The following is a 15493-nucleotide window of genomic DNA, read 5'->3' as shown; positions in this document are numbered from 1 at the left end:
ATTTACAGGTAATCACGCTGTAACAGCATGCGTTCTCAGTAATGATAAGTTCACAAAGGTACATGTATCAAATTGGAACAACCGAAATAAAATGTTGAAACGTACCTACGTTCTGTATTTTAATTTAAATAACCTACCTGTTACCAACTGTTCGTCTAAAATTGTGAGCCATATGTTTGTGACCATTACAGCGGCATCTGTGACAAAGCGAAAAAAGTTGTCCAACTGAAACATTCATATTTCTTTATGTACTACACGAATATGCAATAAAAATGGGGGTCCTATTTAAAAAAAAACGCAGTTGATATCCATTTGACCTATGGGAGCACCATCTAGCGGGTCAACTGTAGTGGCATCTGGTTTTCCCCTTCAAGCTAGACAAGTTTCGTTCTTTGTAGTTTTTTCGTTTGACACGTATTTCGTGAGATATTTGGCCCAGTCATGATTAATGGACCACCCTGTATATAGGTCGAGCACACAATTAAAACCACGTCACTGTATAACGGCACCGAACTCAACACAAACGCAGCACACTTGATAATGAATAAAAAAATCTGGGAGGATCTGCCAGGGGTCGGGGACAAGGGAGAGGGAAAAAGTAGGCGAGAAGGAGGGGAGGGAAAGAGGGATGAGGTGGGGGCCACGTCGAAAGGGGACTGGGGAGGGAAGGGATGGGAGAGGAAAACTGCTGAGGAGGGGGTGCAGGGGCTCAGGGGGTGGGAGGAAGAAGGAAAATCCACTCTGGGAGGAGGAGGGGACAGGTTCAAAAATGGCTCTGAGCACTATGGGACTTAACATCTATGGTCATCAGTCCCCTAGAACTTAGAACTACTTAAACCTAACTAACCTAAAGACATCACACAACACCCAGCCATCACGAGGCAGAGAAAATCCCTGACCCCGCCGGGAATCGAACCCGGGAACCCGGGCGTGGGAAGCGAGAACGCTACCGCACGACCACGAGATGCGGGCTAAGGGGACAGGAAAAGGGGGACTTAGGGGAGGGGGGAGGTGGGAAGAAGACCACGCTGCAGTTGGTGGGAAGGGTAGATGTTTTGGCGAAGTTCAACATCCAGGATGGATATTGCCCAGATGAAGGAGGGTGTGGAGGTGGAGGGAGGGAGGGATACAGTGATAGAGGCGTGGCAATGGGCGGCGGGTTGGAGAGGAAGGAGGAAACCGATGGGTGGGGGAGGATCAAGCTTGCAGACACTGTAAAGGATGTGGAGATGTTGGAGGAAAAGGAGGTGGTGGGGAAAGGGGATGAGTTGACACAGGAGTCGTGTGGGGGTAGGAAGGCAGATACAGAAGGCAAGGCAGAGTGCGTGGCATCCTAAGACTTGGAAGGGGGGGGGATGCAGAGATCCAGGCAATGCTGGCATAACAGAGGATAGGACGGATGAGAGATTTGTAGGTGTGGAGGGTAGTGGCAGGATGCAATTCCCATGTCCAGCCAGACAGGAGCTTCAGGAAGCACGGGCTGGAATGGGCTTTCTGGTGGATGGTCAGGAGATGAGAGGTGCAAGTGAGGTGATGGTCGAGGATGAGGCAAAATCTACAGCCCACATTAACTACATTTGAGAATATTTCTCAAATTTTTCTCATTATTCTTTGTAAAACAAAGAAAACGTTAACATCACTTTAAAGGTCAATTTTCGTACTACACACAAAAAAAGATATTGACTGAATTCTCCATACTGCAAGAAAAGCGAGCTGGCACTGTTTAGACCAGACCAGGCCTGGCTGAAAAGCATTCTGTAGCCTTAGCCGCTGGCGAGGGGAGGGCGGAGGGGTTGTGTCAGGTGGGGCAAAAGGGCGGCCGCAGCCGGACGCCGACGCCGACGCCGCCGTTAGTGAATGTGTTTGTGTTGAAATTTTGTGCTGCTTAGCGTGAGATAATTTTTTATTGCGAAGTTTATAAGCCGAACCCCTTTTTCCGAACTTTTCTCGAGTAAACTGAAATTGCCAATGGTTAGTCTGTAAATTTCCTCCTTTCCTACTTTGGTATTAAAATCTCCTAACACTACTTTTACGTTATGTCTATTTATTGAGTTGTACTGCAGAATTCTTCATTCATATCATTATCCTTATCTTCTGTGGGTGCATGTGCATTTAGAAATGTAATATCTAACCACTGACTCTGAACTGTGATGTATGACGTTCGATTATTGACATGTTTGAATTCTTTTATTGAGTCATTTATTGATTAATGAATGCAGAATCCAATTCCAAATTCATGGCGTTGACCGCAATCTCCGTATATTATAGTCCCGTCTCCTATTGTCAGCGAGCCAGTTCCTTGCCATCTTACTGCTTGGAGAGCTACCAGTTGTACTCTGTATTTCTGTAGTTCATTTATTAGGATTTGGGCACATCCAGGGCGGTATAGACTTATGATATTCCAAGAAACAAAAGAAGAACCCTTGTAGCTTTGCCAGCTTTTGTTCCAGTGTATTCTGTCCTGTTTCCGAGGCATGCGTTGAGTAAAAAGACATTTAAAAATGCCTGTGAACTTCGTGCATAGCTAGTCCTAGCCCTGGATGTGAAGGGATGCTCTTATGACAAAACGGCTGGCAGGGCCTTTCCCACGTTCTGAAAACCCACGGTCGGTCGGGAAAAAAGCACGTTGCAAAGAGCACGGTCGGGAAGCCGGTGGCCCCGCGTGGCTGCCGCCCTTCACCACGCGGTGCGGGGACGACCGGCTGGCTCGCCTCTGGCTGAGCTCCTGAGCCCGCAACAGGGACCGTTTACCTGCTTGCCGGGTTTGGGCGTTTGTACGGCCGTGACTAATTCTGACTCTCTATCTTTCGCACACACTCATATATATGCCTTGCACCTGTGCTAGCTGAAACCAAATAGCTTACACAAGTAATGCTGCAGTCGAAATTCCAGGTACGCGTAACTTCGGAATGAACCATAAATCCAGCTGATTAATGATAAATAATTCTGACATATCCTTTATGATCAGTAGTATTACCCAACACAAATGAGTTAAGTTTTGATGAATTATTTTCTTTTTTATTCGTCAACGGAATGCAGAACAATTAAAACCGGCACTTCAAACAGTTAGCGTACACACGGTGAGGTACCTAAGACCCAAAATATATCCAGAATGAGTAAATATATCGAGGTGCGCTTTTCACAGAGCTATAGTGGACAATACCGCGTATTGCCTTACGCTGGCAAGTAATTTTTGTCGTTTATAGTCGCCGAATTACGACACTAACCTTTTCTTGTAATGGTTCTATATTTGTTTCTTTGTAGCATCTCCAGAAACCTTTTAAGGAAACTATTGCCGCGCAGGATTAGCTGAGCGGTGTAAGGCGCTGCAGTCACGGACTGTGCGGCTGGTCCCGGCGGAGGTTCGAGTCCTCTCTCGGGCATGGCTGTGTGTGTGTTTGTCCTCAGGATAATTTAGATTAAGTAGTGTGTAAGCTTAGGGACTTATGAGCTTAGAAGTTTAGTCCCATAAGATAAAAAAAAAGGAAACTATTCTACCAAATGTAAACAAGCACGTAACTCAGGTACGGTTCGCTTGTTTACTGTCGCGGCTGAACAAGTCTAAAAATTTTGATGTTGAGCAATGCTGCACCCCATAAAGTGCCTCTGGAGAAACAATACTGCACGTTCAATTACTTCAAGAGTTAACGGATGCACAGAGACGTGTTATAAGGCGTTTGATGCCCCCGAAAGTCCTCGGCATTTCCTAATTAAATGGAAATAAAGTCCCATGCTTCTTGACAGAGCGTAAGGGAACGATGCGGGAGACCCGCACCGCCGTACTAGGCAAGGTCCTAATGGAGGTGGTTTGCCGTTGCTTCCTCCGATCATAATGGGGATGAATGATGACGATAAAGACGACACAACAGCACCCAGTCATTTCGGGGAATCTAACCCGGGACCCCGTGCTCGGGAAGCGAGAACGCTACCGCGAGACCACGAGCTGCGGACTTCCTGTAGACATTTTGTTTTATTTTTGCTACAGAAGTGAAGCGTTTGCTGAGTGTGGAGGACATTTTGTCTTTCCTGAACGAACGTTCCAGTGCTCTTGAGACGTCCTCGTAACTGGGTCTGTCATCATATGTGCTGAATGGGAGGGATGTCCGTCATGTTGACAGTGACGGCCTTGTGTCCACTGGGATGCATTCCAACATCTGAGACAGCAGCATATCGTAGGAATTGGAGATACTTGCTTGTATTTAGATTCCTATCAATAAAACAGGGACCGATGATGCGGGTCTTGCAAAACACGCATCAGACATTAATACAACACAGCATTGTTTTTATCCACTTCGTTGAGTGAGCGTGGATTTTCAGTTGACTATTACTGCATATTGCGAAGATTGACTTCTCTGAGGTTTGTAAACGATTCTTTTTCCTTAAACAAAATTTTACATAGATATGCCGCATCACATTGCACCTTCCGTATATAAGGTTCGGAAAGCTGTAACCATTTTGGAAGTCACTGCCGTGATGCTGTAGATGCTCATGAAATGCGATGAACACTCGTTTGGTCGACCCCTGTTGTACTTCCGGGATACGTCTGAGTGACATTTGCATTTTGTGTTGTGTTGCAGCAATGTTAGTTTCATTTCTGTCATCAGCTGCTCTCCTGCTTTCTTGCCGTATTTTATCCTACGCACTAACAGTTTACAGAAATTGTTTACAATGTTTTGAAAGACAGATCGTGAGTTCCTGGTAAGAACTGGATGTCGTTCAGCGTGCAGCCGCACCGATGCTGTAATAGTTTGGCCAAATTCGCCATAAACGATGTTCACTTCTTCAACTGTCGCGTACATTGTGAACGTGTGAACAGCTTTACGAGCGAATTATGTGATTGCTACAACACCAGAAAAAAGACTGATGGACTTGAAGCGCACCGGTAAACACAAGAATCCTACCCGAGTTACGTGTCTGCGTGCAGATGTGTAGGGGTCAGGGTACGGAGCGGCCGCTTGTCACTCACTTGATGTCGTTCCAGTGGCTCAAGCAGACAGAGGCGTGTCTCGGTAGCGCTGCGCCAGCTCGGAACGATGCTGTCGTGAGCACTCCAAACTACTGATAATTTTGCGAAAATGTTCCACAATTCAAACTAGGAGCAACCTGTACGTCACTAATACATGCCGATTGCAGCGCTTCTCTTCGTCGGCCATTTTCTGATATCACAGGACAATCCGAACCCTTTGGTTGATTTATAAACCATGTCACTACATATCAGCCGCTCATGCGCTTAACACTTATTGCAAAGGGAAGATATTTAACCGCACGAATTCAAATCGACATTGCCTATTCATAAGGATCGTCTTCCCGAGCTCTTTTCAGTGATCGGTTCACGTTCTGACACAGTTACATAATTGGGTGTAAGTTAAACACGCTGTAAGTTAGGCTGTTTATTAATTGGCGACCCGGGCACAAAGAGTGACAACATGTACCTCCGTATCAGCATCCGGTGACGCCTGAGGGCTGAGGATGACGCGGCGGCCGGTGGCTACCGCTGGGCCTTCGAGGCCAATTCGGATGCTGTTTGTTTTTATTAGTTAGCGACGCGAGACCGCATCTGACGCAGCTATCGTCCGACACCTTGACTGTAATTATTGCTCAGTTCGTTACTAATTTTGAAGGGGCTATGTAACAATGTTCTGTGCCGAAGTAAATTCTGCAGTACAATTGTCGTTCGAGCGACGATGCACTTGTGCCGCTGTCACGATCTCCCAGATATATTTGGAATTCTAGTAGTGCGTTCCTGTGATTTACAACGTAATATATGAATTATTGGTCGTAGCCATTCTTTTATCCAACAAGTAGCGAACTCTGCCAGCTTCGCTGCGCTCGTCTTCGACCACACTCCACCACTTCAGCGCTCTGTAGAATCCCAGCTGGCTGCCCAAGTAAACCTACTTTCGTGTATGCACCGGCGCCTGTCGGATCCCCTCCGGTGTTTGCAAAACACGGTAGGCGTCATCTTAACTGACTGCTTTGTGAGTCACGTCTCAGGTGGGTGGGTTTCCAGAGACTCGCTATGGCCCCTGCTGTTCCTCCGCTCCGCTTTAGGTGAGTGTTCCCAGCAAAGCGTACCGGGAAGCGCCGGTGCAGCCGCGCGGCGCCTCCGGCGAGAGAGTGGCGCTCCGCGCCGCCGTCTTGGCAGCGACGCCCGGCGCGGCCGCAAATAGCCGAGCGACTCAGGGCGCGCGGGCTGCGGCGTCGCGCCGCCATTGGCCGGCGCCGCCTTGACGTCACGCCCCGTATAAATGCGGTCGGCGGCTCCCTCCCGTGAGTTTCCGAACGAACAGTTTTGCTAGCGAGTTTGTTCCGCAAACCGACGAACCTCTCGAACGACCCCCGAACGACAGTGAAGATGCCGTCCCAAGGAAATTTCAAGAAGATCTTCGGCAAGTCCAAGAACAAGGTCAGTAGTGGCGCGAACTGGCAGCAGTTGCAGTGCGGTGGTTACCGTTCACGTGTCGTGTGTCTGCCTCGACAGAAGCCAGTGGTGTCTTGTGCAACTCCTCCCGACGATAAGTGACTTATGACTCTCGAAATTCTTTGCGTAGTGTTTGGTTTTCAGTTTCGTGGCTTTCTAAGCGGTCTCTCTTTTCTCCACTTGTTTTCGTGCCACATTCCGTCAACGCCTTTTCCTTAAAGTGACTTTGTTTCTCTCATCGTATAATTTTCACGTTCTTCGTCCTCTACGTTTTATGAAACGTCCCCTTAGAAAGTTTAATGAATTACTGTGCTGATAAACCTCTTACATTATTTGATTTTCAAACAGCTGAGCAGAACTGAACGTACTCAGACATTTCGCTCTTTACCTATTCTGATCAACACTAAACTGATAGCCAATATTTTTAGCGCAACGCTATCTGACTTTCAATAACCCCGACAAGAGAATGGCCCTGACTAATATTAACCTATACCTTTCACAAATCACTCACCTCACAAAAATCTTCGTTACTCGAACTACTGCAATACAGCGAGCGCCACTACTGCCAGCTAAATAAAAGATTCAAACTACTGAAGGCACTAACTAATGATAGGTATACTTAGCAAATGAAAGATTTTGATAGAGAACAAACAATGTATTTATGATATCCAATACTACAAATTTGCTCTTTCTGATGGACACACGTCCAGATCGTCCGCTCTCAAAACTCCGCCATCTCACTTCCCCACATCCACCACTGCTGGCGGCTCGCCTCCAACTGCGCAACGCTACGTGCTGTTTAACAGCCAACTGCCCAACACTACAATAGCATATACTCCAACAATGCAAACCAACCACAGCCATCACACAGCACAGTCAGTGATTTTCATATAGAGCGCTACGTGGCGTTACCAACATAAAAACCTAAACAGCCTACTTACAGTTTTTCTACAAAGACTCATAGCGTATCGAAACGGGGATCTCATAAAATCGCTCCATTCTTTCTGAACAATAAGCTAACATATCTGACTCGACTCGAATCGTTGCTAAATAGTAATTAAATTTCTTTAATATCTGTATTGCTTGCATTGACTCTGTAAATTTACATTCATTAAAGTTTGTGTGAGTCGTCTAATGACAGTAGTAAGCAGCGATCTTCATTCTGGCACACTCTTTATTTACAAGTCACAGAACATCTATACAACAAAAGAGTTTAGATGTCGTGTCTTACAAAGAATATTACTAACCAGAGATATAAATGTCCCGACGACTTCAATTCCCACAACTCCCAACTTCCTCCCTACTCTCGTCAACCTCCAGGGGGGTGACCAGTCTCGTGGAGCGATGTAAACCATCTAGAAGTAATGGATCTCGTTCCTCACAGTTTAGGTCTGCAAACTGTAGTTTATCTCCCAGTCGAATGAGTCCGTCTTAGATGAGTGGTTGAAAGCGTCAAATTTTAGTCTCGTGTAATCGGTTTCCCGTTCTGGAGTGCGTGGAATTCTCGCGTGAATCAGCGACGTTGATCCAGTAAGTGCGTGCATCTGCGACCTCGATTGCTGTCAGCTCCCCGGTAACTTTATCTTTGTGACATATGACGTATGAAGCGAAAGACCAAGCCGGTTGAAAGAATTAGTCTTCAGTAGGACCTGAATTTGGAAATATCTATGATGGTGGGAGATATAGCAATTGACATTACATGTTTCATATTCCTTCTTTCTACCGGGAAGTTATGACGAGTATTTGGAGTACGAGATGGCCAACAATCTCTGCGTGTGTAAACCATGGCGGTCATTCGCATCTAACAATCGTAGATTGGTTCTGATTGACAAGAAGTCCTCGTGTTAGGTGATGCGCTGGGTTATCATTTCCAGGACCACGTCTCCTATGACTAGAGGACGTATATGTATGAATTGCAGATGAGAGCTTCCATCGATTCGTATCACCAAGGTCACTGCAACGTCAGTCGACAACACTGCATGGGTAATGTCGTACCATGATAAAAGTGAAGAAATATCTTTGTAATCATGCTTCCAGAAGTGCACCTATGTTCTCGCTACTAGCCAGGTGAATCACTGCGGGTGTACAGATCTGTGCCGTACAGTCGTTCCGAAGCATCGCAAAATACGTGAACCTGAGCGTCGCGATCTTTGCTAGTTGATATCCATCGTCGGATACTAATCCAAGACAATTGACGTAAAGTGGACACCTAAATATTCCATTGTGTTGCCAGATTGTTGGGTATCAATTCATTCCACTCCATTCCCCTACACCAGGTTGCTTGGAATAATTGTTTTTCCATGATTGACACAGGACAGAATAGTTCTTGTGGATCGGAAAATTTGGGAACAGTCTGTAGTAGTTTCCTTTTGGTAGTAGGTTCATCAGATAATTTTTCAGACATCATCCGTGTAAATGTCCATTGCTGTGTTCCAATATACGTCCAAAACTTGAGTAGATGTAATAATCTGTCATTCTTCCGTTCTCCATATGTCCTGTAACTGATCTGAAGTAGTTGCCCATTTCAGTAATTGAAAGATCAATAAGGTCGTTAGTTCTTAATACACAGCGATAGCTTCATTGTCGTCATCTGCACCAAATGCGAAGTCATTCATGAAGACATTGTTGGCTAGTATCTGTGCGGCGAAGGGAAATGCGGTGTCACGCCTAGAAGCGCGTTCTTTCAGCGTCGCCGGAAGCAGATGTGTACCACATGCCAGGCCGAATGGAGGCTTAGTGAAACGGTAAGTCGTTACTTAGTTCGTCGTATGGTAGTTTTCGTGACTATCTTGAAAAACTTCGTGCAATAGAAATCTTGTCAAATCCCTGTCGTCTTCGTGCGAGATGAGGAGCAGAAATGCTTGCGTAATATCAGTAACAACAGCCACGAGGTGTATTCGAAACCGTATCGGACAAGCTAGTATTTCTGGCAGGAGATTTGGTCGCTCCTCTAAAGTGTTGTTGAGAGAGGGTGCGTTGATCTCGGGAGAAGACGCATCAAAAGCGATCCTCAACGTTATTTTACCAAGTTTCTCCTTCCTAACTGCACGATGTGGAAGGTAAAATATGTTGTTACTTGGGTGAGTTCTACATGATTCTTTATATTGTTGACCTACGTAAGACGGTGGTAATTGTCCCCTCAGGTAACGTTGCTAAGAAATCTTTAATGCGAACTTGGAGATCTACTTCCTGCTTTCATTCGGTTAGTAGAATATAAAATCATATTTTGTTTCTTGGGAAGACGAACGACTCTTCGGTGATCCTGCATAAGGTAAGACGCCTGAAATTCGTGAAGGAGGACAGAGTTTTTATTAGTCTTTACCGCGTCATGAAGGGCATTTATCCCAATAGCATCTAGACCACAGAATCGTCACAAGAGGCTGTCTGTGGGCATTTGAGTCTGAAGTACAAAGTTAGAGACGGCAGATCTACAGCCACTGAGGATCCAGCCGAAGATGGTGGGAAACAGAACAGTGGATTTAGAAATACGGATCGGTAAATCATCAGTGACAATCTTCTAGTAGTGATCACTACCAGTTAACAGATAGATGGGCACATCTTCTGGGGACTCTGTGTATCAGCTAACTGCATTTTGCATGCATGTGCTACATCCTTAGTATCTTTGGCCTGAGGCATGAAGTGGCGGTCCCTCCCATATGTGTAGAATTAGTCCACACCCCTGTAATTTCGAAACTGACAAGGCTACGCCGTCATGAGAAGCTAGATGAGATTTGAACGTGCCAACACTAAGTTGTCGTTGGTCTAGGATGGGCAATTCCAGATCTTCTGTTAATGACTTTGCTATGAAGAATGTTTGGCTTCCATTGTCTAGCAAACATCGAGTGAGTTTTCTTAGTCCTGTTGGTCCTACGAAGTGCACCTAAGCAGTTTGCAAGAAGGTAACCGTGGGTGTAGCTGCGTCTATGTTACTAACAACAGTAATGTTGCTTTCTTACACGTCGTACCTTCGACGCATATCCACTTATGATGTCGTTTTTTACATTTAGTGCAAAATGTTCTACTCTTCTTCCCGCAACCGTGACACTTCATGTCCTCTGTTCAGTCATAGAAAACACCGGTTGGTACTTTTCAAATTCTGTTTGCCTTCCGTGAGGTCACTAACTTCATTTCATTCTTGAGCCCAATCGCCATGTTCTTCGCAAAAGACGCAAAATGGCCGTAGTTTTTATTGCGTTCGAGTAATTTTTATTTCTGATTAGCGCGGACATGAAGAGCTGTAGTTGTGGGAGTGTAATTCGCCGTTTTGTCACACCGGACCTTCTGCGAAGCAAGCGCTGCGCTGCGTCTACTACCGTCCCTATAAATTCCATCAATTGAAGTATGCCCCCTTCTGAAAGACCGGTTTGCTTGAAATGAAGGAGGCAGCGTAGGTAGATATCATCAGGAAAAGTTCTGAGAATTTTTAGTGCTAGCACGCGACAGTACTCTATTCAAGCGTTGTAACTGACGGTTTCTATCAGAGTTTTTCCGTGTCAGACATCGTGAAGTGATTGCAGTTGTCTAAGCGGATTAATATAGTGCGTCCAGAATGAGATTTTCACTCTGCAGCGGAGTGTGCGCTGATATGAAACTTCCTGGCAGAGACGAGATGCTGGCAGAAGTAAAGCTGTGAGTACCGGGCGTGAGTCGTGCCTCGGTAGCTCAGATGGTAGAGCACTTGCCCGCGAAAGGCAAAGGTCCCGAGTTCGAGTCTCGGTCGGGCACACAGTTTTAATCTGAGAGGAAGTTTAATATAGTGCGTAGTTGGAAAACAACTAAAGGCACTACAACATGTGTGGCGTGATAATTTAGTTAAACTTAACTGCGTGCGCACGCGGCTGTCTCGGGAAGAGTTTGACTCCTGGTGTGACAAGTCTCGTGGTACTGCCGCCTGAAGAATCATGCTGTCACAGCAACAGTCGTGGAAGTCACCCGGGCTTCCGAACCAATTGGAATGACAGTAGTAAGTAGCGATTTTCATTCTAACACACTCTTGATTTATAGTCACAGGATATTCATACAACAAAAAAGTTGTCTTACAAAGAGTATTACTAATCAGAGATACAAATGTGCCGAGGACTTCAATACCTAGTAGTGCAACACACTGATGGCCGAAATGGGCTACCTACTTATTTTCAATAGGAGACGTACGTTGTGATCAGTTTTGCTGCACGCACGCTTACATATTTGCCGATTCTGTAGTAACTATCATAGGATTTGGCGTCCACATTATACCGTGTGTATCACGACACGATTACATTCGTCGTTTGCTGTTTGCTCATCAAATAGCATACCTTCGTGAACGTGTCCACTTTAAAATGGCTATGTATCCGAAACTGGCGCTTGGTGGTTTAAAGAAATGTTGACCTGCCCAAATAAACAGTCCTGGCGGAAACAATGCCGTCTTTCGTGAGCCAGTGACTCGTCGAATACCATGTTCCGTCTGCGTCATATAAAGAATACAGCGTTTACACAAACAGGCACCAGCGCAGTAGCAATTACGTGTGCTAGCACACTTTCCATCATATTACAGTTCCGTTCAAAATCTTCTCCCAGCCAAAGTTGTGCAACACACAAAGAGCCACAAGCATTAGACGGTATATGGCACTTACGACTGTAAATTAATGAAACTATTCGCATCGCCAACTGAGTCCAATGAGAAGTGCGGCGTTAAAAACGAGTCGGGCCATCCCGAAGAGTGTTCGCGTTGCTGGCACGCGTTCAGGGTCTGGTTTTCCAGTGTGTCACGTCCGTGTCGGAGGCTGCAGCGGCGGCAGAGGACAGGCGGCGCCCTCCCTCCGCCTCCCTCCTCCCCCCCCCCCCCTCCTCACCGGCTCGAGTGTGACGTCTGTTCTGATGCGGGACGTGGCGCTGGCTTCTGGGGTACTGAGGACGTCTCGCACCGGATTTATAACTTCAGTTGCGAGTAAAATGTAGGTTTGTACGGGTGGCTATGTTCGATTACATTAGTAATGGTAAAGCTGCGAAACGACTTGAAATGGAGATACGAGTGTAGTCAGTCGGCTCGCTGCTGTTGAAGGACAGAGTTGTGAGGGAAGCGTAATGCTCCGGTGGAAAATTTTACGGCGCCAACAGAACGCAGACCTGCGCGATCCACGGTCGAGTGTTTGGGCACAACTGAAGAAAGACATCTGAGTAATTCAGACATGCGCTGCTAGTTTCGTTCCCATTCGGTTCTATCAGTACGAGAGTGTTTCAGAAGTGCTGTACGAGCTAAGATAGGAATTTTCGAAGGTAGAATACGATATCCAAACGAAAGTTTTGAGAGCAGAATTTGCGAGCAACTGTAGACCTCGGACGTTGTTCTGTAGTTAGGACAAAATGAGGAAGATCAGGACACGCACAGAGGCGTCATTTCCCTGGCTTCGGTTGGGAGTGGAGAGAAAAGCTTAAGACTATCACTATTCCGCAGTACCTTCTGCCATGTACTGTTCGGTAGCTTCTGTTCCCAGATGTCGACTTAAAAAAGGTAGATCCACCGGAGAGCTATTTCGTTGGTGTCACTCTGAATTTAGTCTCAATAAATTTATTAGAGGTTTGTCGCCGTGTCACTTGTATATTTGTTTTGATTTCAACAGCCCAGTGAAAACTAAAATTAGCTATATAATTGGTCGCTGTACAGCGATTCTTAACACGTAAACAAACAATGGAAAATCCAGGATGGAATGTAATAATATTATCAAAAGGAAAGTTGTTACTCACCATACAGCGGAATCCTGAGTCGCAGATAGGCGCAACCTTCCCGCCAGTAAGGCCTTAGTCAAAAATACATCACACACACACGCTGTATGATGAGTAGCAACTTTCCTTCTCATAGTATTGGTAAATTAAATAAATTTTTGTTAAAGGCAGGATACTAGAAGTATTGACTTGGCAGTGAGTTCTCGAAGACGGTAAGACACACACACACACTGTTGGAGATTGGCAACTGCGTTGAATTCTCAGATTTTGTTGGCGACTACCAAATGCGAAATTTCATTGGAGACTATCCAGTGTCAATGACGGCCTGACAAATTTGTTGCAGTGACGTCCCATGCAGTTTGCTACGATAGGGCGCAAAAACGTCAGAGAAACAATATGATCTTATTTCATATTCACAATAGTATTTTTTCCATCATTTCTTACTCCAAGAAACCTCCCTATTAAGCATACATGGCACTTTGGCATCTAGAAAGTATTTGTGGAGCTTCGAATGCTTCTTTATGCGTTTGCGTCGACTGAACATACTCTTTTGCTCCAAACTAATCTCGACAGCAAAGCACATAGTCTCGCAGTACGTAATTTTTTTTATGTGTTGACGCTCTTACGTTCTTCTAAGTAAGACGACTCAGATTTGTGAATCAGTTGTTGTGGCTCTAGCTGCAGCCAACATCCAAAAGTCTTCGGTTTTCATCTGCCGCTGAGGAAAGCCTGCTGTCCGGCACAACGAAAACTGCCACTCCTATATTTCGTCCACTGCTTTCACTCACCTCGTCAATGACGAACGACTCAACTATTCCAGGAGTACCTCATCGATATTTTTTTTTTTTTTTTTTTTTTTTTTTTTGCAGATGGTCGCTTGGGACGGACCGACACTGCAAAAGATTCGATATTAATTATAACTGTATCGGTATCAAAAATCATTAAAACATCAGCGCACAGTCCGCTGCAGAGTGAAGAATCTCATTCTGTATGGGTATTCTTTTACTTTGTTTCGATTGCTTACTAATGTTACCCTGGCCGCTAGTTAAGTTGGGTGGTAAAATGCACGACACTGGACACGCGTATGCTTTAGAAAATAGCGCCTGCCGCGGTACGATCAGTGGTGGAGCCGGTGAGGCGTTTCTCCAGGCGAGTGCCAGTCCCGTGTGCAGTAGCAGGGTGGAGGCGCGGTGTCCGGCGGGAGCGGCCGCTGCCGGCTCGCCATCGCCATCGCCATCGCCATCGCCATCGCCGTGCCGGGCCAGCGACCGCCGGAGCGCACGCGCTACCACCAAGTGTGGCTCGCCTACCTGGTGGCTCTGACGTCGGCCGGTACCTTCCTGTGGCTGCGCACCGTCTTCGAGGTCTCCGTAAGCCGTCTTTCAACAAGATAATACGAGACCTCGTCATTTCTACCCCGTTGCATTTGGAAATGGAACAGGAAAATGAATTGCGGGCAAGTGTAGGACGTATGAACAGTGCAGTTCAAAAAATGGCTCTCAGCACTATGGGACTTAACATCTATGGTCATCACTCCCCTAGAACTTAGAACTACTTAAACCTAACTAACCTAAGGACATCACACAGCAGTGCAGTGGTTTGCAGAGTATGTATGTAGATGCAGATGAGCTGGCAGTTCGAAACGACTACCGTTCAGAGCAGAACGACGCTCCACATACAAAGTTGCAGTGCGTCCCCATCTCCAACACAAGTCTCGTAGAAATAACAGTCGGGTGGGAGCTGTTTCGAATAAATTATTGTTCCACGAGTTAGCTTTGGAGGCAGGGCACCTGGACCGCGCTGTAGCCTGCAGGCAGTGCGCCCTGCCCGTGCCTCGTGCTCTTCACTCACAGGCGTCCGCTGTGCTCCCGCACGGCTTGTAAACGTCCCTCACCTCCCACAGTCGTTATCGTTTCAGACGAGATGAGCTCTGTAGTGGGGCCTGCTGCCCGATTCAGTTCGGCGCCTGCTCCCTCTGCGGCGCTCGCCGAGTGACTCGCGGTTTTCGCGTGCTTCTCCCACACGTCTCCCTCTCCAGACGCTTCACAAGCTCAGCGCCGACTACCTCGTTTATGTTTCCAGAACTTTACTTCTTCCCTGTTCGCCTAGTCATTTATTGTCTTCAACTGCGGAGAACAGCTGATGCCGTACAGTGTTTCTGTGACTTTATGCTCGACATGCAGTACCCCTTTTGGACGTCGTGATTACGTGTTGTTCTAGCCTTACTGAAACTCATTTATGTGCGACTACTTCTTATATTTTCCCTATCAGATCCTTCCATTAGTGCGTACGATTTGCCCACGCTAGAAGCGAACCGCGCACTGTCACCACCAAAACGGAGGTCATTCAGTTGTAACACGCACTCTTCCT

General features: G+C 46.3%; 1 protein-coding gene across 5 annotated transcripts in view; it reads left to right on the top strand.

The window, feature by feature from the left end:
• Positions 1–15493, top strand: part of LOC124788346 (NAD(+) hydrolase sarm1) — an 894874-nt gene that overhangs the window by 424924 nt on the left and 454457 nt on the right. The window contains exon 1 of one of the 5 annotated variants that reach the window (XM_047255641.1): positions 6266–6406. The exons of the other annotated variants lie outside the window; for them this stretch is intronic. Within the exon in view, the coding sequence (XP_047111597.1) occupies positions 6356–6406 (51 nt within the window). The 5' untranslated portion in view covers positions 6266–6355. Of the gene's footprint in view, positions 1–6265; positions 6407–15493 lie in introns of those variants that run through there. 5 annotated transcript variants of the gene reach the window in all.

The sequence above is a fragment of the Schistocerca piceifrons genome, chromosome 1, assembly GCF_021461385.2.
Source record: "Schistocerca piceifrons isolate TAMUIC-IGC-003096 chromosome 1, iqSchPice1.1, whole genome shotgun sequence".
NCBI lineage: Eukaryota > Metazoa > Arthropoda > Insecta > Orthoptera > Acrididae > Schistocerca > Schistocerca piceifrons.
Note: the sequence above shows the minus strand (reverse complement) of the source record. Positions and strands in the feature narration are given on the sequence as shown.